General features: G+C 44.6%; 2 protein-coding genes across 2 annotated transcripts in view; one reads left to right on the forward strand and one right to left on the reverse strand.

Moving 5' to 3' along the window:
• The window catches only part of CGAS (cyclic GMP-AMP synthase), a 30,979-nt gene extending 12,612 nt beyond the window's left edge, over nt 1-18,367 (reverse strand). Inside the window, exons 1-3 of the mRNA XM_010372214.2 lie at nt 17,565-18,367; nt 11,005-11,224; nt 5,979-6,215 (exon numbers count right to left, since the gene is read on the reverse strand). Of these exons, the coding sequence (XP_010370516.2) occupies nt 5,979-6,215; nt 11,005-11,224; nt 17,565-18,224 (1,117 nt within the window). The 5' untranslated portion in view covers nt 18,225-18,367. The remainder of the gene's footprint in view (nt 1-5,978; nt 6,216-11,004; nt 11,225-17,564) is intronic.
• Nucleotides 18,368-18,375: 8 nt separating this feature from the next.
• The window catches only part of MTO1 (mitochondrial tRNA translation optimization 1), a 51,544-nt gene continuing 42,901 nt past the window's right edge, over nt 18,376-27,018 (forward strand). Inside the window, exon 1 of the mRNA XM_010372217.2 lies at nt 18,376-18,486. The gene's annotated coding sequence lies outside the window, so the exon portion shown is untranslated. The remainder of the gene's footprint in view (nt 18,487-27,018) is intronic.

The raw sequence follows: 27,018 nt of genomic DNA on the forward strand, positions 1-27,018 counted from the left end.
AACTGTTAAAACCAAAAAACTGTCACAGTCAAGAGTAGCTTAAGGAGACATGACAACTAAATGCAATATGGTATCCTAAATGGGATCTTGGAATAGTCAAAGGACATTAAGAAAAACTAAGGAAATCCGGATAAGTTATAGACCTTTTTTTTTTTTTTTTGAGATGGAGTCTCACTCTGTCACCTAGACTGGAGTGCAGTGGCATGATCTTGGCTCACTGCAACTTCCACCCCCTGAGTTCAAGTGATTCTCCTATCTCAGCCTCCCAAGTAGCTGGGACTAAGGCACATGCCATCATGCCTGGCTAATTTTTGTATTTTTTTAGTAGAGATGGGGTTTCACCATGTTGGCCAGGGTGGTTTTGAACTCTTGATTTCAGGTGATCTGCCCATCTCGGCCTCCCAAAGTGCTGGGATTACAGGCATGACCCACTGTGCCCAGCGGATATAGCCCTTAGCTAACAATAATGTATCAATATTGGTTTATTAATTGTATAAATATATTAATGTGAAATATTAATAATAGGAAAATGGGGGTGCTGCAGTGGCATGTGTCTGTAGTCCCGGTTACTTGATCCGGTGAGGCGGGAGGATCACTGAGCTCAGTTCGAGACCAGCATGGGCAATACAGTGCCTACTACCTCCCCAACACAAAACCCCAGGGGAATGGGTATGGGGTTATACAGGAACTCTCTGTACTATCTTCACAATTTTTCTGTAAATGTAAAACTTGCTAAAACCAAAAGTTTATTTTTAAATAAACTACATTGAGATATCATTTCTCGCTTTTTGGACTACTGGCAAGAATTTCAGTTGGCAAAAAGTTTAACAAGTCAGTGAGGTTGAGGGTGAAGCAGGTACTCCTGATACATTGCTGTGGAAAAGCAAATTGGAATGATGCCTATGGAGATCTGGGAAATGCCTAGCAATACTACATAAGGATTTACTCTTTGACTAGTTGTAAAAATAGACTTTAAAAAGGAATGGGTATTATCTCTATAGAGAGGTATGGATTGAGCTAAAAAATATCTCGTTAAATTAAAAGAAAAAACGTGTTATATCTGAGAGCAAGGCTTCTATAAAATTAAAAAAATAAACCAAATTAATAAAATTAAAAAGAAGAATGTATGGCCTGGCTGTGATGGCTCATGTCTATAATCCCAGCACTTTAGGAGGCCACAGTGGGAGGACTGCTTGAGGCCAGGAGTTTGAGACCAGCCTGGGCAACACAGTGAGACTCTGTGTCTACTTTTTTTAAAAAAAAAAAAGTACACCTTTTATTTTAAAAAGGGGGTGGCATACAAGTATATTTTATATATATATAAATTAGTATATTATCTAATATTTACATGTTTAATCTGCCTTTTTCAATACCAGTATTATTACCAATAATACACTTATAAAAAACAGCTTATAATTTTTTTTTGCAGTTTTTTGTTCTTAAGATAAAAGGACAGTCAAAATACCAAGTTTTAAACCCACTTGAAAAAATGTCCAGCTGGACACAGTGTCGTGCACCTGTAATCTCAGCTACTTGGGAGGTGAGAGGCTGAGACGGGAGGATCACTTGAACCCAGGAGTTCGGCTCCAAGCAGAACAACCCTAACTCCTGGGCTCAATGATCCTCCTGCCTCAGCCTCCCAAAGGTTGAGGAAACTAGGACTATAAGCACATGCCACTGTACCCCCATTTCCCTATTATTAACACCCCATATTCATAAAATACATTGGTACAATAAACCAATATTGATACATTATTGTTAACTAAAGTTTATACTTTATCCAGATTTCCTTAGTTTTTACCTGATGTCTTTATCTTAAAAATATGTATTAAACATATTTATATGAATATATATTTACATAAGTATTTATATGTAATATGTATAATTTATATGCAATATGCCTTACATAATATAAAACATTGTATATAATTTATATTATATACCGTATACACATTTATATGCTACTCCCTTTTTAAAATAAAAGGCACAACTTTTTCTTTGTTTTTGAGACAGGGTCTCACTCTGTTGCCCAGGTTGGAGTGCAGTGGCACCATCTTGGCTCACTGCAGCCTCAAACTCCAGGGCTCAAGTGATTCCCCCCCACATCAGCCTCTTGAATAGTTGGGACTACAGGCATGCACCACCACACTTGGCTAATTTTTGTATTTTAGTAGAGACAGACTTTCACCATGTTGCCCACGCTGGTCTCGAACTCCTGACCTCAAGTGATCCACCCGCTTCAGCCTCCCAAAGTACTGGGATTATAGGTTTGAGCCATTACATGAGGGAGTGAGAGAGAGAGAATATATTTACTTACACTTTTAAAACCGGAAGGCTAGGCGCGGTGGCTCACGCCTATAATCTCAGTACTTTGGGAGGCAAAGGTGGGTGGACCACCTGAGGTCAGGAGTTCAAGACCAGCCTGGCCAACGTGGTGAAACCTCGTCTCTACTAAAAACACAAAAATTAGCCAGGCGTGGTGGTGCACACCTGTAATCTCATCTACTCTGGGAGGCTGAGGCAGGAGAATCACTTAAACCTGGGAAGCGGAGACTGCAGTAAGCCAAGATCACCCCACTGCACTCCAGCCTGGGCAACAGAAAGAGACTCCATCTCGAAATAAATAAATAAATAAAATTTAAAAACCATGGAAGGGTAAACTAAAAACAATTAAAAAGGTTTCTAATCAGGGAAGGAGAGAAGAGCATGGAGAGGACATGAACAGAAGATGTTTCTCTAATTGTACCTTTTTCCATAGCTTTGACTGTGGAACCATGTTATACTTTATAAATGTATGAAACAAATTAAATCAAAATTTAAAAACCAGTATCTAAAAACAGATAACATAATGAAACAAGTTAATTTGCCTACGTTGAGTTAAACTGTCCAGTGACTTTTTTTTTTTTTTTGGTGGGTGGGGTATAGAGGACGTCTTGCTATGTTACCCAGGATGGAGGCAAGTGGCATGATCATAGCTCACTACAGCCCTGAACCCCTGGGCTCAAGCAATCCTCCTGCCTCAACTTCCTGAGTAGCTGAGACTACAGTCACGGGTCACTGCACCTGGCTGAACATTTTTTTGAGTGGGTTAAAAATCTCAAATTTTACTGTCCTTTTATCTTAAGAACAAAAAAACTGCAAGTAAATCATAAACTGTTTTTTAAATAAATTATATCCTTGGTAATAAAACTGGTATTTTGAAACTGGTAGATTTTTAAAATTTGAAATTTTTAATCAAAAATCAATAAAAATAAGACCAGGCACGGTGGCTCATGCCTGTAATCCCAGCACTTTGGGAGATGGAGATGGGTGGATCACCTGAAGTCAGAAGTTTGAGATCAGCCTGGCCAATATGGTGAAACCCAGTCTCTACTAAAAATACAAAAAAGTAGCTGGGCATGGTGGCACGCACCTGTAGTGCCAGCTACTTGAGATACTGAGGTGGGAGAATCGTTTGAACCCAGGAGGTGGAGGTTGCAGTGAGCCGAGATTGCACCACTGCACTCCAGCCTGGGCGACACAGCGAGACTGTCTCAAAAAATAAACAAATAAAAATAAATAAAAACAAAAACATAATATTTTTAAAAATATAACTTGTGAGACCAGGGAATTTCTAGTAGAATGTTTAGAGAAAGAAAAGATACAGCAGGTGTTATAAGTGTCTCCAATCTAGTACAAGTATTTTCACTAAGTCCCTCTGTTCACATACACTCACACACGTACACAGAAGCAGAGTTTTGTCTAATTATACATAATCTGGAATGATGGGAGATGCAGAACAGCCAAGGGTAACAGAAAGCAGAAGTGAAGCTAAGCATCCAGCACCAGCCTTCACTTTCTTTCATTTTAATGGAAGAATGCAAAGATCTCCCTAACCATGGCTGGGCATGGTGGCTCATGCCTGTAATCCCAGCACTTTGGGAGGCTGAGGCTGGTGGATCACAAGGTAAAGAGATGGAGACCATCCCGGCCAACATGGTGAAACCCTGTCTCTACTAAAAATACAAAAATTATTCTGGCGTGGTGGCATGCGCCTGTAGTCCCAGCTACTCGGGAGGCTGAGGCAGGAGAATCACTTGAACCCGGGAGGTGGAGGTTGCAGTGAGCCGAGATCACACCACTGCACTCCAGCCTGGGCGACAGAGCAAGAATCCGTCTAAAAAAACAAAAACAGGCCGGGCGCGGTGGCTCAAGCCTGTAATCCCAGCACTTTGGGAGGCCGAGACAGGCGGATCACGAGGTCAGGAGATCGAGACCATCCTGGCTAACACGGTGAAACCCCGTCTCTACTAAAAATACAAAAACTAGCCGGGCGAGGTGGCGGGCGCCTGTAGTCCCAGCTACTCGGGAGGCTGAGGCAGGAGAATGGCGTAAACCCAGGAGGCGGAGCTTGCAGTGAGCTGAGATCCGGCCACTGCACTTCAGTCCGGGCGACAGAGCGAGACTCCGCCTCAAAAAAACAAAAACAAAAACAAAAACAAAACAAAACAAAACAAAAACCTCGCTAGCCACATAGGCCACAGGGCCACCAAAGGACTCTTCTTCATCTCTAAGGTGATTTATCCTCCAGTGTTCCCCAGGACAGTATGGGGTCAGCAAGAGATGGTATGGGGTCCTGTTGTGATTTCTGTATCACTTACAGTGAAGGTTTCTTGGGGCAGCTATTCTAAAAATTGTTCAGTTTGCAGAATAACCTCTTTGCAGAAAGCTATAATCATTTTGTAAAAACATGAATAATGATATATGTAAGTTCCCTTCATAAACTATTTTTCTTACAGAAAATGATTCCTATACGTATGCAATATATGAAGTTATGATGTGTGTCCACAGAAACACAAACCATTAAACTAAGCATGATTGACTATTTCTGGGCTTTTTTCAGCAATACTCATTTATAATTTGGTTCATTTGTTTTACAGTCCCCTTCAGTTTCCCGGGAATCCAGTAGTAGTAGGTGCCAAAAGTCCTACATAAATCTATGGGAGGAAATGAAAATAATCAGCTACTTTCATTTTTTTTTAGACTAAATCACAAGGAAAAAAGCTACTCCCAGGAGTTTGAGACCAGCCTGGCCAACATGGTGAAACCCCGTCTCTACTAAAAACACAAAAAATTAGCCAGGCATGGTAGTGGGCATCTGTAGTCCCAGCTACTTGGGAGAATAAGATAGGAGAATTGCTTTAACCCAGGAGGCACAGGTTGCAGTGAGCTGAGATTGTGCCACTGTACTTCAGCCTGGGCAACAAGAGCAAAATTCTGTCTCAGAAAAAAAAAAAAAGTTACTTCCTTCTACCTTCAAAAATATCACCATTATAAAGTTTTAGCTGTAGACCAACTCAGTCTGGTTCTTGGAAGTTGAGGTTTATCCAAGAGCACAGACTGAAAACCCATCCTGATCTGTGAGGCTGAGATACGTTGCATAGGAGCAGTAGAATGGGAAGATTAAGGAAAGAGAGAACCAGGGCTGAGAATGAGAGTCTAGACTCTAATGATAATATTAATATGTAATAACATATAACTGGCACGAACAGAACTGGCCACAGAACTGCATGCACATTTTATCATTCCAGAATTTTTCAAGTAGTTTTGCTTAACACAGTGTACAGATGAGCAACTGGGTTTAGAAAGCATCATAACTAGCTCAAATTCTACACAACTACTAGACGGAGCCTCAGGATTCAGAACCAGGGCAGTCTGACTCCAAGGCCAATACTGCTTTTCTTTACTGAAAAAATAAAAATAAAAAAAGATAAAATTCAAATATGGATTGCTAGACATTTTAAAGCTGAGTATTTGATATTAATACTACAACTATGCCCTTTTCAATTCTGTCTGTCACCAGACTCCCATCTTACAACCTGTTTCGCCTGATGGCTCTTGAAATGACAGCAGCATTGGGTGGCTGTTGATCTGCTGCCTGAACATATAACATTAATAACTCTTTTACGTCTTTAAGTTAACTTTAATATTTCAAATACCTTGGAAACCATTTCCTTCCTTTGCATGCTTGGGTACAAGGTAAAACGGCTTTAGTCTTAGTTGCTGCCTAACTTTTGCTGAAAGCCAGTTTTTAATGGGCAGGCCGTCTTGGGTGCTATCAGGCCAGCTACTTTTTGATTCCAAAGCCAGGGTGATATCCACAGATATTTCTTTATTAATAAGAAGTGTTACAGCAGGGCTCCCTCGTCTTTTCCTCTTCATGATGACATCTGTATCTGGTTGAACATATAAAAGAAAAGAAAGTATTAATCCAATTTTCTCTGGAAATACAGGGGAAATAATATAACTATAATTGAAGATCTCTGGTGTGCTAAGTATAAGGTAAACATTGGTGGTAAAACAGAAACTGGTTCTAAAAGGCAAAATGCTTTACTAAACCAATATTGGCCGGGTGTGATGGCTCACGCCTGTAATCACAGCACTTTGGGAGGCCAAGACAGGAGGATCACTTGAGGTCAGGAGTTTGAGACCAGCCTAACCAACATGGAGAAACCTCATCTCTACTAAAAATACAAAAATTAGCCGGGTGTGGTGGCGAATGCCTGTAATCCCAGCTACTCAGGAGGTTGAGGCATGAGAATCGCTTGAACCCAGGAGGTGGAGGTTGCAGTGAGCCGAGATCACACCACTGCACTCCAGCCTGGGCGACAGATTAAGATTATGTCTCAAAAAAGAAAAACCAAAAAACAAAAAAAACCACACAATAATTACTGATCTCTCCCATTGGGAGGCATTGTCAAGATGGTGTGGGCATCTGTGATGAGGGGGTCTCTGTAGACTTTGAGGTTTAAGAGTGCTATGATTAAATTTTCTTTTCTTTTTTTTTTTTTTTTTGAGACAGAGTTTCGCTCTTGTTGTCTGTTGCCCAGGCTGGAGTGCAATGGCACGATCTTGGCTCACCGCAACTTCTGCCTCCCGGGTTCAAGCGATCCTCCTGCCTCAGCCTCCTGAGTAGCTGGGATTACAGGCATGTGCCAAAGCACCTCGTTACATTTTCATTACAAATTATAGATGGCAGAATGGAGGGAAGCCTAGAGAAGAGGCCAGATGGGCAAGAGGGAACAGACAGGCAGCAAAAAGACCACAGCAACAGCCCAGCACAGAGGCTGGGTGCCATGGCAGCACAGAGGCAGTGAGCATCAAGACACGGGGGAAGAAATGAGAGCAACTAAAGAAGTTCAAACCAACATAACTGGTCATGAGTTGAGTATGATGTGAGGAGAAAAGTAGGAGCCTTGGGATGCCATCCCAGGATCCTGGCCTAGGAAGTGACTGATGTTGGCTCCATTCCCCAAAACAGAATAAGCAGGAAGAAAAAAGATTGGGCCAAGCTGAACTTCATGAGACACAATGAGCTCTAGATACCTATGGGACACTCAAGTGGAGATGGTTGCTAGGTTTGTGGCTATGGTCAGAAATGTAGATGGCTTTGGGAGTTGGGGGTATATAAGCAGTAAAGACTACTACTCTCAGATAAGACTTCCACAGTGAGGAAGTAGAACACAAAGGAGCAAATACTAGAAAAATCTGCAAACCTGGCCACCTGTTACCCAAACCTGGCCACCTCTTCTGTTACCACTGAGGAAGTAAGTGTCCATCTACCTCACTTTTCTTGAGACAAAGTCTTGCTCTGTAGCCCAGGCTGGATGGAGTACAGTGGTGTGATCTCAGCTCACTGCAACCTCCACCTCCCAGGTTCAAGCGATTCTCCTGCCTCAGCCTCCTGAGTAGCTGGGATTACAGGCATGCACCACCACACCTGGCTAATTTTTGTATTTTTAGTAGAGATGGGGTTTCACCATGTTGGCCAGGCTGGTCTTGAACTCTTGAGCTCAAATGATCTGCCCGCCTTGGCCTCCCAAAGTGCTGGGATTACAGGTGTGAGCCACCGTACCTGGCCCTCCATCTACCTTTCAAAGGCCACCTCTGCACATGGTCTCTGGATCCCTTCCTTCTCAACTTCTCAAGTATCATGCTCTTCAACTATTCCCTCTCCTACATCAGCAATCTCTCCCTCCCTGCTAGATTATCCTGAAATTCATACTGAGGGTTACAGGGTATACCTCTCCTTTCACCCTACATCTTCCTCCTCTCCGTACTCACCCATCTTTCTGCTTCCTTCCAGCCCATACTTTTTTTTTTTTTTTGAGACAGGGTCCCATTCTGTCACCCAGGCTGGCGTGCAGTAGCATGAACATGGCTTACTGCAGCCTCAACCTCCTAGGCTCAAGCAATCCTCTTGCCTCAGCATTGTATGTAGTTGGGACCACAGGCACATGCCACCACCCCTGGCTAATTAAAAAACATTGTTTTTCTTTCTTTTTTTTTTTCTGAGACAGAGTCTCGCTCTGTCGCCCAGACTGGAGTGCAGTGGCGCAATCTCAGCTCACTGCAACCTCCGCCTCCTGGGCTCAAGCAATTCTCTTGCCTCAACTTCCTGAGTAGCTAGGATTACAGGTGTGTGCCAACATGCCTGGCTAATTTTTGTAGTTTTAGTAGAGACAGGGTTTCATCATCTTAGCCAGGCTGGTCTCGAACTCCTTATCTTGTGATCCGCCCACCTCGGCCTCACAGAGTGTTGGGATTACAGGCGTGAGCCACCACGGCTGGCCTAAAATTTTTTTTTGTAGAGATGGACTCTCACTTTGTTGCCCAGGCTGGTCTTTAACTCCTGGGCTCAAGCGATCCTTCTGCTTTGGCCACCCAAAGTGCTGAGACACCAAACTCAGCCCAGTCAGAACTTTCTAGAGTGGCCTACACATGTTATCCCCACTGCAACCCTGCCTTTCACTCCGTATCCATCACCGCACTGACATTTCTCTTGTCAACCCCAGAAGACCAAAGAACCCCACAAGACCAAAGACCAAATCCAATGGATTTCTGGATGTCAGTAGCATTCCAAACACTGACTGCTCCTTCTACAAAACACTCATATTCTCCTTTTGCTCATTCTCTTCTTCCCAAACTCTAATGGAATTCTCTTCTTACCACTCTACTTAACATTGCAACTTCCCCCCGACCTCCATCTCCCACATTCCTGATCCCTCTCACTTTGCTATACTTCTTCACAATAGCACTTACTACTTTCTAGTATAAAAGATAATCATTTTTTCCATTTGTTATTAATTGTATGCCTGTGCTTGCAAGATTATAAAGTACAGAAGGGTAGAAGTCTTCATCTAATTGTTCACTAATGAATTCTAAATAACTAGAACACCTACACGTTAGATAATCAATGAATATTGATTAAATTAATGGATGTATGAATTTACACTTTCTGCCTAGGTATTTCATCCATTGCCAAAGCCACCTATATAATGATGACTCCCAAATGTTTACTTGCAGCCCAAAGGTATCCTTTGCACTCCAACCAAACCTATATGCAGCTACAAACTTAACACATCCACTTTGATGTTGATGTACCACAGGAATCTACAACCAAATACATCCAAAGCCAATAAACATAACTTAATTCATATACCAAACTATGTTTTGCCTCAGTCCTTCCCATCTCAGAAAATGGCACAATCAATCCACCCAGATGCACCATCCAGAAACCTGGGAACCATCTTAATTTAATCCTCTCTCTTACCCTCTATGCTTAATCCAGATGCAAGTGCTGCTACAGCTTGGACCTGTCTGTTGCTCCAATCCCAGCACCCTACTCCCACCCCATCTAAGCTGCCACCATCTTTTACCTGAACTATTACATCATTTTCCTTTCTAATCTTCCTATTTGCCTTCTTATAAAATCTATCCTCAGAAGCCAGAGTAAATGTTTAAAAATACAAAGCCAGTCATTACTCTCTGATGAAAACCTGGCTTCTCAATGATCAGATAATAAAACCTGGTGCCGGGCGCGGTGGCTCACACCTGTAATCCCAGAACTTTGGGAGGCTGAGGTGGGTGGATCACCCAAGGTCGGGAGTCTGAGACCAGCCTGGCCAACATGGAGAAATCCCATCTCTACTAAAAACACAAAAATTAGCCTGGCATGGTGCACACGCCTGTAATCCCAGCTACTCGGGAGGCTGAGGCAGGAGAATTGCTTAAACCTGGGAGGTGGAGGTTGAGTTAAGCCGAGATCAGGGCCATTGCACTCCAGCCTGAGTGACAAGAGTGAAACTCCATCTCAAAATAAAATAAAATAAAAATAAATAAAATAAAATAAAATAAAATCTGGCCAGGCATAGTGGCTCACACCTGTAATCCCAGCACTTTGGGAAGCTGAGGCGGGTGTATCATGAGGTTAGGAGTTCAAGACCAGCCTGGCTAAGATGGTAAAACCCCATCTATACTAAAAATACAAAAATTAGCCAGGCATGGTGGTGGGTACCTGCAATCCCCCCTACTTGGGAGGCTGAGGCAGGAGAATCGCTTGAACCCGGGAGGCAGAGGTTGCAGTGAGCTGAGATCGTGCCACTGCACTCCAGCCTGGGCGACAGAGCAAGACTCCGTCTCAAAAATAAAATAAAACAAAATCTAAACTCCTTTTCAGGGTCTACAAGTCAGTAGAGAATCTGGTCCCTGGCCGCCTCTTTAGCTTCATTTCATGTCACTTCATCTTTTCTGCAAGAGCCTCTTTTTGTTCCTAGATCTTGCCAAGCTCTTTTTTCTGCCTCAGGGCTTGGCTCTACCACCCCATTCCACCCTAATTGCTATCACTTTTCCCAGTTTATTCCCTTCAGAGCACTCACTGCAATTTGTGTTGTATGTTTTTACAATTAGATTACGAGCTTTAAAGAGGATCCCATCAATTTTATGCAGGCACATATACCCAGTGGCACAAGCAGCAGACTAAATGAAAAGCAGAGTGTTGTTTCTAGAAGGAGAGAATAGTCATACCTAGTAATTGCCAATGTACACTCCTCTACTGATGTTTCTTGACCTCACTACTGCCCTTTTTCTTACTGCAGAGAGGTCAAGAAACATGAGGAGGTGAGTGCACATTGGCAATTACTAGGTATAATTAAACCTTTAAGAATCAAAAGGCAAAAATCTTACCTTTAATGTTGTTAATTTCTTCCTTAATGATTTTCCTAAACTTTGATAGCATCTTAGAAGCTGATAATATTTCATCTTCTAAAAACTGGCTCAGAGGATTTTCTTTTGGATTTCTTTTAAATTTCACAAAGTAATATGCACCAGTGTCAGAATATTCTTCTAGTTGAATTCTGGGGACTTCCAGTTTAAACATGACATCGAATTCATTAGGTGCAGAAATCTAAGAAATAGAAAAATAGCACTGAAATATCTGCTTATGAATGTTTTCCAAGTGACTGGAAGTTTTAAGTTCCACTTAAAACTTTACTTTAAAAAGCAAGATTCATAATGTCTATATATTCCCTCTGGGAGTGGGACTACTGGAGCTGGCAGGAGATGGAAGAGTATTACCTGTTTCATTTTGTAGGATCCACACTCATTTTTTTACCATGACCTAGCATTATTTTTATAACTAAAAATGATTTTAGGCCAGGTGCAGTGGCTCACACCTATAATTAAATTTTGTGTATGATATGTGGCAGGGAATCAAGGTTCATGTTTTTCCTATACAGATACCCAATTGACCCAGCATTATTCATTGAAAAAAAAAAATCATCCTTTCGGCCAGGCACGGTGGCTCACGCTTGTAATCCCAGCACTTTGTGAGGCTGAGGCAGGCGAATCACAAGGTCAAGTGATCGAGACCATCCTGGCCAACATGGTGAAACCTCGTCTCTATTGAAAATATGAAAATTAGCTGGATGTGGTGGTGTGTGCCTATAGTTCCAGCTACTCAGAAGGCTGAGGCAGGAGAATTGCTTGAACCCGGGAGACAGAGGTTGCAGTGAGCCGAGATCGTGCGACTGTACTCCAGTCTGGGTGACAGAACAAGACTCCATCTCAAAAAAAAAAAAAACCTTTTTCCTACTGAATTACATTGCTGCATATTTTGTGTACTACATTGAATTATATGTGCAGGATTCTTTCTGAACTTTCTATTCAATTGGCCTATTTTTCTATCACTGCATCAATAACACCTGCTTAATTAGGCTGCTTTATGGTAAGTCTTGCTCTTTGGTATAGTAAATCTTCCAACATTTTTTCCCGTACAATTTCCTAAACTATTCTAGGTCCATTGTACTTCCTTTAATCAGGCTGGGCACGGTGGCTCACACCTGTAATCCCAGCACTTTAGGAGGCTGAGGCGGGCAGATTACCTGAGGTTAGGAGTTCGAGACTAGCCTGGCCAAAGTGGTGAAACCCCGTCTCGACTAAAAATACAAACATTAATTGGGTGTGGTGGCAGGCGCATATAATCCCAGCTACTCGGGAGGCTGAGGCAATAGAATTGCTTGAACCTGGGAGACGGAGGTTGCAGTGAGCTGAGATCGAGCCACTTCACTCCAGCCTGGGCAAAAGAGTGAAACTCTGTCTCAAAATAAAAATAAAAACAAAAATAAATAAATCAATCAATCTGAAACCCCATCTCTACTAAAAATACAAAAAATTAGCCGGGAGTGGTGGCGGGTGCCTGTAGTCCCAGCTACTTGGGAGGCTGAGGCAGGAGAATGGCGTGAACCCAGCAGGCGGAGCTTACAGTGAGCTGAGATCGTGCCACTGCACTCTAGCCTGGGTGACAGTGCGAGACTCTGTCTCAATAAATAAATAAATGAATAAATATTTTAATCAGTTTGTCAATTTAATTAAAAAACTGATGAGATTTCGACTGAGATTGCATTAAATCCAGATCAATTTGAGGAAAAATGAACACGACATAGTTGTCAATTACTTCCTCTTCAAATTTACCCAGTTATGTTTTTAAGTTTTGAATATCTTTAGTGAGATTTATTCCTAAATATTTGATTTTTAAATTGTGTTTCAGGTTTTCAATTTTTGTTTGTTTGTTTTTGAGACAGAGTTTCACTCTTGTCACAGAGGCTGAGTGCAATGGAGCAATCTTGGCTCACTGCAACCTCTGCTTCCTGGGCTCAAGCAATTCTCCTGCATCAGCCTCCCCAGTAGCTGGGAATACATGTGTATGCCACCACGCCCAGCTAATTTTTGTATTTTTAGTAGAGACAGGGTTTTGCCATGTTGACCAGGCTGGTCTCAAACTCCTGACCTCAAGTGATCTGCCTGCCTCTACCTCCCAAAGTGCTGGGATTACAGGCGTGAGCCACCATGCCTGGCCAAAGTTTTCCATTTTTATTTGTTAGAGATGGGGTCTCTAGGCTGGAGTACAGTGGCTACTCACAGATAGATCACAGTGCACTGCAGCCTCAAACTCCTGGCCTGATGATTCTCCCACCTCAGCCTCCCAAATAGCTGGGACTATCAGAATGCACCAATGGACCTAGCTTTGATATTTTTGATGATATTCTAAATGGTATTTTCATTTTGTTTTTAACCTTGTTAGTATATTGAAATATTTTTATTTTTGTTTATTGACTTTGCAACCAGCAATTTTGCTAATTTACTAATTATTTCCAACAGTTTATAAATGAAGCCAATCAAGTCATCTACACATAACGATTTCATCACTCCTTTTCCAAACTTATGCCTTTATTTTCCTTGTCTTGCTGCATCAGCTGTATGTATTCCTTCACGTTCTTTTTGTTGTTGTTGTTCAACATTATTTACGTAATTCATTTTCACTGTTCATGTTACTGTAGTTTGTTCCTATTCTTTACCAGTTAATATACCATTACTTAAAACCACTGGCCGGGCATGATGGCTCACGCCTGTAATCCCAGTACTTTGGGAGGCCGAGGCGGGTGGATCACCTGAGATCGAGTTTGAGACCAGCCTTACTAACATGGAGCAACCTCATCTCTATTAAAAATACAAAAAGTTAGCCAGGCATGGTGGTGCATGCCTGTAATCCCAGCTACTCAGGAGGCTGAGGCAGGAGGATCGCCTGAACCTGGGAGGTAGAGGTTGCAGTGAGCTGAGGCCACCCACGCCATTGCACTCCAGCCCAGGTGACAAGAATGAAACTCTGTCTCCAAACAAAACAAAACAAAAACAAACAAACACTAAAATTAATTGATTTCTATGTAACCTTTTCACCCAGTCCAAACTATATAAATAGTAAAGTACATTAACACTTAGAACAAAAAGAACATATGGACTGACAATTCTACAGGGAATTTCTACAAGAAACTTCCCACGTATTTTCAAGATTTTTTTTAACCTAGAATTTGATAAACTACAATAAAATATATGAATGAGATATGTGTCAACATGGAACCATGTAAATAAATTACTGAGAAGTATATTTTGTCTATCCTTTGACTCATAAAAAAGAACTTGGAATCCAATTTTGAAATGCAAATGTAAGTATAACAGATCAAAGTGTATGTGTAAAAGAAGAAAATACATCAAAATGATAACAGTAAATAAAATAGGAGCAATATTTTCTTCTATAGGCTTTTCTGACTTTCCTAGAGCATCAATATGGAACAAGAGGCAGGGCACCGTGGCTCATGCCTGTAATCCCAGCACTTTGGGAGGCCGAGGCAAGTGGATCACATGAGGTCAGGAGTTCGAGACCAGCCTGGCCAACATAGTGAAACCCCGTCTCTACTAAAAACACAAAAATTAACTGGGCATGGTTAATCAAGCTTGTAATCCCAGCTACTTGGGAGGTTGAGGAAGGAGAATTGCTTAAACCCAGGAGGCAGAGGTTGCAGTCAGCCAAGATCATGCCACTGCACTCCAGCCTGGGTGACAGAGGAAGATGCCATCTCACAATAAAATTAAATTAAATTAAAATAAAATATGGGACAAATGAGAATATGGGAGAGGCTGAGGAGAGGGGTAAGGAGGAGGGGAGCTAATGAGCTGTACAAGCCTGCTGGTGGATGAACAGTGGGTCAGCTCTACAACAAACACATATATCTCATTCATTCATTCACTCAGACAGCATCTTGCTGTTGCCCAGGCTGGAGAGCAGTGATGTGAGCAGGCCTCACTGCAGCCTTGACCTCCTGAGATCAAATGACCCTTCCATTTCAGTCTCCCAGGTAGCTGGGACTGCAGATGTGTGCCACCACATCCAGCTAATTTTTAACTTATTTTTGGTAGAGCTGGGGTCTCACTGTGTTGCCCAGGCTGGACTCAAACTCCTGGTCTCAAGTTCCTCCCGCCTCAGCCTCCCATTGTGCTAGGATCACAGACATGAGCCCACTGTACCTGGCCCACATATATCTCATAATCAGTAATAGAAAAAGTTTTAGGCCCGGTGCGGTGGCTCACGCCTGTAATCCCAGCACTTTGAAAGGCTGATGCAGGTGGATCGAGGTCAGGAGTTCGAGCCCGGCCAACATGCTGAAATCTTGTCTCTACTAAAAATACAAAATTAGCCAGGTGAGGTGACACCTGACTATAATCCGAGTTACTCAGGAGGCTGAGGCATGAGACTCACTTGAACCCAGGAGGCGGAGGTTACAGTGAGCCAACATCACATTACTGCACTCCACCCTGGGTGACAGAAAGACTCCATCTCAAAAAAAAAAAAGAAAAAGAAAAACAGAAAGAAAAAGAAAAAGAAGAAAAAGAAAAAGTTTTGGATTAAACAAATTTCACCGGATTTCTTTTCATTGGCATAATTTTTAAAAACAAAGTGGTTCTGGGCCGGACACGGTGGCTCAGGCCTGTAATCCCAGCACTTTGGGAGACCAAGGCGGGCGCATCACGAGGTCAGGAGATAGAGACCAGCTTGGCTGTGAAACTCCGTCCTACTAAAAATACAAAAATTAGCCGGGCACAGTGGCGGGCGCCTGTAGTCCCAGCTACTCAGGAGGCTGAGGCAGGAGAATGGCGTGACTCCAGTAGGCGGAGCTTGCAGTGAGCCGAGATGGCGCCACTGCACTCCAGCCTGGGCGACAAAGCGAGACTCCGTCTCAAAAAAAAACCAAACCGAAACAAACAAACAAACGAAAAAAACCACACACACACAAAGTGGTTCTGAATGGAGACTGTCTTCTGAATGTCTACCTGGTAATTTTCTTTTTCCTTTGGACCCGCCATATACAGTAATTGAACTGAATTGATACGTACGTAATAAGAATCATGCTCAATCAGAGACATCTGATGCTGAAAAGTAACATAGTTAATTTAAAAGTATCATGCTCAAGACATAGTCTGGGCCGGGCGTGGTGGCTCAAGCCTGTAATCCCAGCACTTGGGGAGGCCGAGGCGGGTGGATCATCTGAGGTCAGAGTTCGAGACCAGCCTGGCTAACACGGTGAAACCCCGTCTCTACTAAAAATACAAAAATTATCCAGAAGTGGTGGCAGGCGCCTGTAATCCCTGCTAGTTAGGAGGCTGAAGCAGGATAATCGCTTGAACCCGGGAGCCAGAGGTGGCAGTGAAACCTAGATGGCACCACTGCACTACAGACTGGGCAACAAGAGTGAAACTCTGTCAAAAAAAGGAAAAGAAGAAAGAAAAGAACGAAAGAGAGAGAAAGGATGGAAGGGAGGGAGGGAGGGAAAGAGAAGAAAAAAGAAAAGAAGAGAAAAGAAAATAATAGAAAAGAAGCCGGGCACTGTGGCTCACACGTGTACTCCCAGCACTTTGGGAGGCCAAGACTGGCGGATCACTTGAGGTCGGGAGTTCGAGACCAGCCTGACCAACATGGAGAAAGCCTGTCTCTACTAAAAATACAAAATTAGCCAGGCGTGGAGGCTCATGCCTGTAATCCCAGCTACTCAGGAGGCTGAGGCAAGAGAATCGCTTGAACCTGGGAGGCGGAGGTTGCAGTGAGCCGCGATCACGCCATTGCACTCCAGCCTGGATAACAAGAGCGAAACTCCGTCTCAAAAAAAGAAAGAAAAAGAAAGAAAGAAATCTGTTGCTGGGCAGGAAACACGCTCCAGTCAGGAACTTGCTTCTAAACTTTCGATTTACACAGAAACGATTAATGACTCAATCACCCACAAACAAATGGAGCTGTGTAATACACACGTCTAAGCAATTATACGGAATGTGCATCTAGAAAGCATGCTTTTTAGTATCTGTAGGGAATATTCTTATTTGTTTAACATTACACTGTGAGCTTCCCAAGATTTCTGTATAAGAAATTGGGGATAGACAGGATAGCAGGAGAGGGCAGGGAGGAAGAGGGGGAAAGAAATTGAAGGTATTTTTTTCTATGGAGTAAGAGGTCTTCCTCAAACGAAAAAGTCTACGTGGAATTTTTAACAGACCACTTCAAATTATCCAAGTCAATATCTGATTTGGGACCTCAGGTCCACACCATCAAACACCGCCCTGTTACAGAAACTCGATACATGTCGGCTTGCATGAATGAACCCATACATTTGAATTACCCCGGGAACAGTGTCTTGAAATTAGGCAGCAATCAGTACCGGTTGGCTGTCTGATCGTTGGATGTGTAGATGAGTAAACGAACGGTTTGTCGTTTTATTTAGAACAGGCTACCGAAAAACATGCAAGAATCTAAGTTACTTCCGAAGGGAAGTGAGGGGCGCGACCCGGGGGAGGTAAGGATTGCGAACTGCGGATTGCGGAAGGCTGAGCAGCGGGGCCCCGCGGGCGGGCGCCAAGCAGCTCACCTTCACGTGCTCATAGTAGCTCCCGGTGTGCAGCCTCTCGACGCCTCCGAACCCGGACTCGCACTTCAATCTGTGCAGCAGGTGGCCCACAACCCCATTCACCACCTTCGGCACGCTGGAGAGATCCAGGCGGCTGAGCCTCAACTTCTCCAAAACCGCCCGCAGCTTCCGGGCCCCAGGCGCCGCATCGTACGGAGGTACGAGAATGGGGGCCGAGACCGGCAGGCCGGGGCTGGGCCCGTCCCAGGGCCCGGGCGGGGGTCTTAGCTTCGGAGAGCAGCGCGCGCCCCTCTGGCGGCAAGAACCAGCCCTGGAAACAGCCGGTTCTCGAGCCGCAGGAGGCTCCAGCCCCTCCGCCCCAGCGGCGCTGGTGGCGTCAGAGGGCCGCGCGTCCTGGGCGCACTGAGGGACCTTTTTGGCGCGGGCCCCAGTTGCGCGGACGGGCGACCTCTCCTGGGTGTCCGGGAGGCTCTTCTTCTGCCGGGATCCCGACTTCCTGGCGGGGCCGAACTTTCCCGCCTCGGGCAGGGCAGCTTCGGGGGCAGCCGGAGACTCGTTGGGGTCCGTCCGGGCGCCCCTGGCACTCCGCGCGGAAGCCTCGGGGACAGTGGCTCCGGCCTCGGAAGCTCTCCGCGTGGCCTTTCCGTGCCGAGGCTGCATGGCTGGCGCTTTCTATTCCCCGAAAGAAGAATCCGTTTCAGGAAAAGGCCGCAAGAGGAAGAGCCAGCAGTAGCAGTTGGAAACCTACCACTACTGGCGGGCACACAGTGTCTGTGAGCCGAAGCGGAACCCCAGGCTGGGAAGTCGCTGCGAGCCACGCCCATGCCGCGAAGAGGCTGGCCGCGGCGTTTACTGATGCTACAAAAGTCTCGAAGTTTCTAACCCTCCAGGGCAATCCGTGACCCTGTCTTAAGAAGATGAGGTAGGGCCGGGCGCAGTGGCTCACGCCTGTAACCTCAGCATCCGAGAGGCCGAGGCGGGCAGGTCGCTTGAGCTCAGGAGTTTGAGACCAGCATGGGCAACCCAGCAATATATATAAATTATATATATATATACACACACACACACAGCACACATATATGTGTGTGTGTGTGTGTTGGTTGGGCACAGTGACTCACACCTGTAATCCCAGCAATCTGGGAGGCCGAGGTGGGCGGATCACCTGAGGTCAGGAATTTAAGACCAGCCTGGCCAACAAGGCGAAACCCCGTCTCTACTAAAAAATACAAAGATTAGCTGGGCGTGGTGGCCGGCACCTGTAATCCCAGCTACTGGGGAGGCTGAGGCTGGAGAATCACTTGAACTCGGGAGGCGGAGGTTGCAGTGAGCCGAGACGTGCCACTTCATTCCAGCCTGTACTACAGAGCGAGACTCTGTCTCAAAAAAGAAAAAGAGGCCGGGCGCGGTGGCGCACGTCTATAATCCCAGCACTTTGGTCGGCCGAGGCGGGCGGATCACGAGGTCAAGAGATCGAGACCTTCCTGGCCAACATGGTGAAACCTCGTCTCTACTAAAAATACAAAAATTAGCCGGACGTGGTGGCGTGTGCCTGTAGTCCCAGCTACTCGGGAAGCCGAGACAGAACTGCTTGAACCTGGGAGGAAGAGGTTGCAGTGAGCCGAGATTGCGCCACTGCACTCCAGCCTGGGCAACAGAACAAGACTCCATCACAAAACAAAAAAGAAAAAAAAGCAAAAAAAAAAAAAAAAAAAAAAAAAAAAATTGACAGGGAAACTTTTCTCTTTCAATTAAACTTTTTTTTTTTTTTTTTTTTTTTTTTTGAGACGGAGTCTCACTCTGTCGCCCAGGCTGGAGTGCAGTGCCCCGATCTCAGCTCACTGCAAGCTCCGCCTCCCGGATTTACGCCATTCTCCTGCCTCAGCCTCCCGAGTAGCTGGGACTACAGGCGCCCACCACCTCGCCCGGCTAGTTTTTTGTATTTTTCAGTAGAGACAGGGTTTCACCGTGTTAGCCAGGATGGTCTCGATCTCCTGACCTCGTGATCCGCCCGTCTCGGCCTCCCAAAGTGCTGGGATTACAGGCTTGAGCCACCGCGCCCGGCCTAAATGTTTTTTTAATTTAATTTTGTTTTGAGTCAGGGAGGTGCGATCTCGGCTCACTGCAACCTCTGCCACCAGGGCTCAAGCGATCCTCCCACCTCAGCATCCCGAGTAGCTGTTACTACAGGTGCGGACACCATCCAGCTTTTTCTTTTCTTTTTTCTTTTTTTTAAATTTTTTTGTATACATGGGGAGGTCTATACTATGTTGCCCAGGCTGGTCTCAAACTCCTAGACGCAAGTGATTCTCCCTCCTCAGCCTCCCAAAGTGTTGGGATTGTAGGCATGAGCCACTGTGCCCTACCACAGAAACTTTTTCTTTTCTTTCTTTTTTTTTGAGACAGAATTTCGCTCTTGTCACCCAGGCTGGAGTGCAATGGCGCAATCTTGGCTCACTGCAACCTCTGCCTCCTGGGTTCAAGCAATTCTCCTGCCTCAGCCTTCCGGGTAGCTGGGATTACAGACGCCCGCCACTACGCCCAACTAATTTTTTGTATTTTTAGTAGAGACGGAGTTTCCCTATGTTGACCATTTAGTATTTAGTAGAGACGGAGTTTCGCTATGTTGGCCACGGCACCTGGCCAGAAACTTGTATTTATATTTATTTATTTATTTATTTATTTTTTGAGACAGAGTCTCACTCTGTCACCTAGGCTGGAGTGCAGTGGCGCAATCTCGGCTCACTGTAACCTTCGCCTCCCGGATTCAAGCGATTCTCCTGCCTCAACCTCCGAGGTAGCTGGGGCTACAGGTGTGCACCACCGCACCCGGCTAATTTTTGTATTTTTAGTTGAGAGGGGTTTCACCATATTGGCCGGGCTGGTCTGACACTCCTGATCTCGTGATCCACCTGCCTCCGCCTCCCAAAGTGTTGGGATTACAGGTGTGAGCCACCATGCCCGGCCAACTTTTTCAATGTAAATTTTAAAAGGGGTTTTAAAAAATCAATAAGAAATAAAATAATAATTTTTAAAAAGAAAATTAAAAATTAATAAGAAATGAAAAATAGCAATTTGAAAAAAGAAAAAAATAAGAAATAGAAAATATTCAACTTTTACAAGATGGAATTAATCAAAGATTGACTGCAATTGGAATGAATACTTCAGTTTATTTGACATTTTTTAAAAAGCACAGAAAATCTTTAAAATGTTGTATAAAGTTCCTGCCTGGTGTGGTTGAGTTACATGCCTGTAACTCAGCACTTTGGAAGGCCGAGGTGGGTGGATCACTTGAAGTCAGGAGTTCAAGACCAGCCTGGCCAACATGGTGAAACCCCATCTCTACTAACAATACAAAAATTAGCCAGGTATGGTGGCCATGCTTGTAAACCCAGCTACTTGGGAGGCTGAGGCAGGAGAATTGCTTGACGCGGGGAAGCGGAGGCGGCAATGAGCTGAGATCAGGCCTCTGCACTCCATCCTGGACGACAGGATAAAAAATGACAGAAAAATGACTCTGTCTTGGGGGGGGGAAATGTTGTGTAAAGTTTTCTCTTTTTATTTTATTTTGTTTTATTCATTTTTGAGACGGAGTTTTGCTCTTGTTGCCCAGGCTGGACTGCAATGGCACGATCTCGGCTCATCACACCCTCCGCCTCCTGGGTTCAGGAGATTCTCCTGACTCACCCTCTCAGGCAGCTGGGACTACAGGCATGCCCCACCATGCCCAGCTAATTTTTGTATGGTTTTGTAGAGATGTGGTTTCACCATGTTGCCCAGGCTGGTCCCCAACAAGCTATCTGCCCGCCTCAGCCTCCCAAAGTGCTGTTACTGGCATGAGCCACTGCACCTGACCTGGCATTTACGTTTTAAATCATTCATACTGCTTCAGCTGTTGTGATTCTAGAGTATCTCAATACAGGCTTTCAAATATCTTTTTATGTTGTTGTTTTCTTTTTTTTTTTTTTTTTTTTTTTTTTGAGACGGAGTCTCGCTCTATCGCCCAGGCTGGAGTGCAGTGGCCGGATCTCAGCTCACTGCAAGCTCTGCCTCCCGGGTTTACGCCATTCTCCTGCCTCAGCCTCCCAAGTAGCTGGGACTACAGGCGCCCGCCACCACGCCCGGCTAGTTTTTTGTATTTTTTAGTAGAGACGGGGTTTCACGGTGTTAGCCAGGATGGTCTCGATCTCCTGACCTCGTGATCCACCCGTCTCGGCCTCCCAAAGTGCTGGGATTACAGGCTTGAGCCACCGCGCCTGGCCTTATGTTGTTGTTTTCAAGATGGAGTTTCACTTTTGTTGTCCAGGCTGGAGTGCAATGGTGCTATCTCAGCTCTCTGTAACCTCCGCCTCCTGGGTTCAAGTGATTCTCCTGCCTCAACCTCCAGAGTAGCTGGGATTACAGGCGCCTGCCACCCCACCCAGCCAATTTTTTTTTTTTTTTTGAGACAGAGTCTTGCTCTGTTGCCCAGGTTGGAGTGCAGTGGCAGGATCTTGACTCACTGCAAGCTCCGCCTCCTGGGTTCCTGCCATTCTCCTGCCTCAGCCTCCTGAGTAGCTGGGATTACAGGCGCCTGCCACCACGTCCGGCTAATTTTTTTGTGTTTTTAGTAGAGACGGGGTTTCACCTTGTTAGCCAGGATGGTCTCGATCTCCTGACCTCATGATCCACATGCCTCGGCCTCCCAAAGTGCTGGGATTACAGGCGTGAGCCACCACGCCCGGCCCAGCTACTTTTTTTTTTTTTTTTACCTTTTTAGTAGGAATGGGGGTTTCACCATGTTGGCCAGGCTGGTCTCAAACTCCTGACCTCAGGTGATCTGCCCGCTTTGGCCTCCCAAAGTGCTGGGATCACAGGCATGAGCCACCGTGCCTGGCCTTCAAGTATCTATTTCTAAAGCCCTTGATATAAATGTGTATTAGAGGTCAGGCACGGTGGCTTATGCGTGTAATCCCAGCACTTTAGGAGCCCTAGATCAGCTGAGGTCAGGAGTTCTAAGACCAGCCTGGCCTACGTGATGAAACTTTGTCTCTACTAAAAATACAAAAAATTAGCCAGGTGTGATGGCATATGTCTGTGAACCTAGTTACTTGGGAGGCTGAGGCAGGAGAATAGCTTGAACCCAGGAGACAGAGGTTGCAGTGAGTGAGATCCTGCCACTGCACTCCAGCCTGGGCGACAGAACGAGACTCTGTCTGAAAAAAAAAAAAGAAATGCATATTAGACAAGAACCTCTTGGGTTTCAAAAGCCTTGACTACTTTTTTTCCCTTTGTACTATTTGAACCATTTTTTGGGGATGTAGAGTTCAATGATATTAAGTATGTTCACATTCCTGTGCAACCACCACTATCACCTGTCTTCAAAACTCTTCATCTGGCAAAACTGAAACTCTGTACCAATAAACAATAACTCCTCATTCTCTCCTCTCTCTAGCCCCTGGCAACCACCATTCTACTTTCTGACTGTGATTTTGACTGCTCTAAGTACTTTATGTCAGGGAAATAATGCAATGTTTGTCTTTTTGTTACCGGCTTATTGCTCTTAGCCAATGTTCATCCATGTTGCAAGAATTTCCTTCCGTTTTTGGGCTGAAAAATATTGCTTTGTGTGTATATATCACATTTTGTTTATCCATTCACCTGTCAAACGACAAAAATGGCTTACTTTTTAAAAAGATTTCCCTGAAACAAATATTTTTATATATCCTTCTCTTAAGTTCAAAGAGATTTTTACCACCCTGGAGCGATGAGCCGTAGTTTGAATTAGGATGCCAGAAAGGTATATTTTTCTCTTGTGAAATATAGAAGAAGGAGAAATAGAAGGAGGACCATTGCATAGTCAAACTTGTTCCGAAGCCAACTAGTTTCAGGGAAGAGTAAAATGGAAGCCGAATTGTGGAAATCCATTTCCTTGAAACTGCAAGAGCTGTCCAGGTGTGGTGGCTCACGCCTGCAATCCCAGCAGTTTGGCAGATCCAGGCAGGCAGATCACCTGAGCTCAGGAGTTCAAGACCAGCCTGGTCAACATGGTGAAACCATCTCTACGAAAAACACAAAAATTAGGCAGGTGTGGTGGTGCATGCCTATAATCCCAGCTACTCAGGAGGCTGAGGCAGGAGAATCGCTTGAACCTGGGAGGCAGAGGTTGCAGTGAGCCGAGATAGTGCCACTGCATTCTAGCCTAGACGACAGAGTGAGACTCCATTGCCAAAAAAAAAAAAAAAAAGAGAGAGAGGAAAAAAAAGAAAGTGTAAGTGCATCTGGATAGTCTTCCAGGATGTTCAGGGGTAACTACCACATTCTGAAGTCCTCTGCTCTATGGTTCTGTTTGTTTTCTCCAAGGACTCCAGCTGCTTGTCATGAAATCCTGTAATTGACTCTACAGTTAGTTTAATGCTCTCTTCCGGGCCAGGTGCAGTGGCTCACTCCTATAATCCCAGCACTTTGGGAGGCTGAGGCGGGCAGATCTCAAGGTCAGGAGTTCGAGACCAGCCTGGTCAAGATGGTGAAAACTGTCTCTACTAAAAATACAAAAATTAGATGGGCGTGGTGGCAGGCAGCTGTAATCCCAGCTACTCAGGAGGCTGAGGCAGTAGAATTGATTGAACCCGGGAGGTGGAGATTGCAGTGAGCCAAGATGGCACCATTGCACTGCAACCTGGGCAACAGAGCAAGACTCTGTCTCAAAAATAAAATAAAATAAAACAAATACATAAAAATAAATGCTCTCTTCCATCAGTTTCTAAAGTCCCCTTAAGTCACTGGTGGTTTCTTTAACCAAAAGCACACAAGCAACAATCCACTGGGTCAGATCAAATATCTCTACTATTGGCCTACCAAAGGAAGAGAACTCACGCTTTATTCAAACTTGCTGCAGCAATCAGTGTCCAAATCACAGAGAAAATGACTGTTGAGTCTTGATGTGGAACTTGGATTTTATCTAGTAGGAAACCCCAGAAAATTTGTTTGTGGGTATATATTTTATCTAGTTGACTTTACCACTTCTTATTTTTTTTTTCTTGAGACAGTGTCTCACTCTGCCACCCAAGCTGGAATGCAGCAGTGCAATGTCAGCTCATTGCAGCAATTCATACCTCAACCTCCCAAGTAGCTGGGATTACAGGTGCATGCCACCACCCTGGCTAATTTTTGTATTTTTAGTAGAGATGAGGTTTCACCATGCTGCCCAGGCTGCTCTCGAACTCCTGGCCTCAAGTGATATGCCCACCTTGGCTTCCCAAAATGCTGGGATTACATCTTATTCTGTATACCTCATGTTTGTCTCTAGTCAGCCTTGGGTATGAGAACATCTGGGTATGAGAACATCTGGGTATGAGAACATCTTGGGTATGAGAACATCTGGTAGAGCAGTAACAACCCAGAAAGTGATCTCCCTGTGACTTTGTAGCCTTGACCTGTTTATAACCTGTCCACTGCCTTCTAGACAGAGAAACTAAAATTCCCACCTTGCCTGAATATAGCTGCCTGTGGGCCAGAGAATCATACCCCAGAAGTTGATCCTTTTGCAAGCCCCTCTGTGAAGCCCACCTGTGGCCCAGGAGGTCTACACAGAGCTGCTGCTTCCTCCATAAACCCCCCACTTTGCACTGCCCATGCTCTCTAAAGGCTTTCTGTACTTGAGATATGAACGCCTTCCCACTTTAATCTTTGGGTACTTTCCCTCATCCCTAAGGTATCATCTAGAGTTTCCTTATGTCTTAAGTGATTATTATTATTTTTTTGGATAGAAAAATGTTCATGATTATTAAGAATAGATTACAAAACAATGCATATGCTATGATCTAATTTTTATTAAAAAATATGTAACTGAAGTTGCAGAAAGTGGAAAAAAAATTTTAAAGAAAAAATACCAAAAATAGGCTGGGAGCGGGGCTCACACCTGTAATCCCAGCACTTTGGGAGGATTGCTGGAGGCCAGGAGTTCAAGACCAACATGGGCAACATAGTGAGACACCCCCTCCCCCAACCCCATGTCTACAAACAAACAAAAAATAACAAAGAAAGCAAATTAGCCAGGCCTAGTGTCCACCCACATCTGTGGTCCCAGCTATTTGGGAGATGGAGGTGGGAGGATCACTTGAGTCCAGGACACGGAGGTTGCAGTGAGCCACGATAGCGCCATGGCACTCCAGCCTGGGCAACAGAAGGCGATCCTATTATGAAAAAAATAATAATAAAGAAAAGAAATAATGTTTACTGTTTTTTGTTTTGTGGGTTTTTGTTTTGTTTTGTTTTTTTGAGACAGGGTCTCGCTCAGTCACTCAGGCTTGAGTGCAGTGGCACCATCTGGGCTCACTGCAACCTCTGCCTCCTGGGTTCAAGCGATTCTCCTGCCTCAGCCTCCTGAGTAGCTGGGACTACAGGCACACACCACCATGCCAGGTTAATTTTTGTATTTTTAGTAGAGAGAGGGTTTCGCCGTATTGGCCAGGCTGGTCTCAAACTCCTGGCCTCAAGTGATCCGCCACCTTGGCTTCCCAAAGTGTTGGGATTACAGGTGTGAGCCACCACTCCTGGCCTATGTGTTTGATACTTTTTATAATTAGCACAATAAAACTGCCACGCTGTAGGGAGACCCCCTGAAACTATTGCTACAGAATAAAAGATGAAATGCTCCTGATTATTATAAATACAAAGTTGCATGCAGGATTGTGTAAAGAAAATGCCAGGTTGGACTGCCAGAATGAGCCAACAGCGGGTGATGTACCTCCCCCTGCAGAGAGCCTATGAATGATGTGCAGTCAGGGAGGTTTCACATCACCAAGATTCCTATCCCAGAAAAACAGATGTTCATAGCTCTGGGAATGGAATGTGACCCTTGTGGAGAGCCTATAAACGGATGCATGAGGGGCATCTGTTCATATGGATAAGATAGGGCTATAAACACCCTCATCTTGCCACAGCTCTTCTAGGCCTCTTTGGGGTTAAGGCATACTCCCTTCTGAGAATTTCTGGTCTAACAGGTTGTCTAGCTTCATGTCCTGTTTCTATGGATTGTTTGTAACCAGCTTTAGCTGCAACTGTTACTGCTGATTAATATCTTGCTAATCATAGGTTATAGAAAGACTGTTTCTGTTTTAAGGCTCTGTTAGAAATTACTGATGCACACACTATATTGTAAATTCTTATCTGTGTATACTGTACTTCTGCATACAGATGTTATGTTAAAGAATTACTTCATCCCTATGTGACCCTCTCACCTCATAATCAAATGACCCTAAATCCCTCACTAACCTACTCCCGCCCTCACTAAACTTAATAATAAATGCCGGTATATCCAATCCATTGGCAGCATCATGGGATCAGAAGGTGGTGACCCCCCTGGACCCAGCTTTCACTATCTTGTGTGTGTCTATTATTTCTCAACCTGCCGATCTGACTGGGAACAAAGAGAGAGCCCCATTGCATTGCAGGCTGCTGGCCAGATCCCGCAATA

This window comes from Rhinopithecus roxellana, chromosome 4 (genome assembly GCF_007565055.1).
Source record: "Rhinopithecus roxellana isolate Shanxi Qingling chromosome 4, ASM756505v1, whole genome shotgun sequence".
NCBI lineage: Eukaryota > Metazoa > Chordata > Mammalia > Primates > Cercopithecidae > Rhinopithecus > Rhinopithecus roxellana.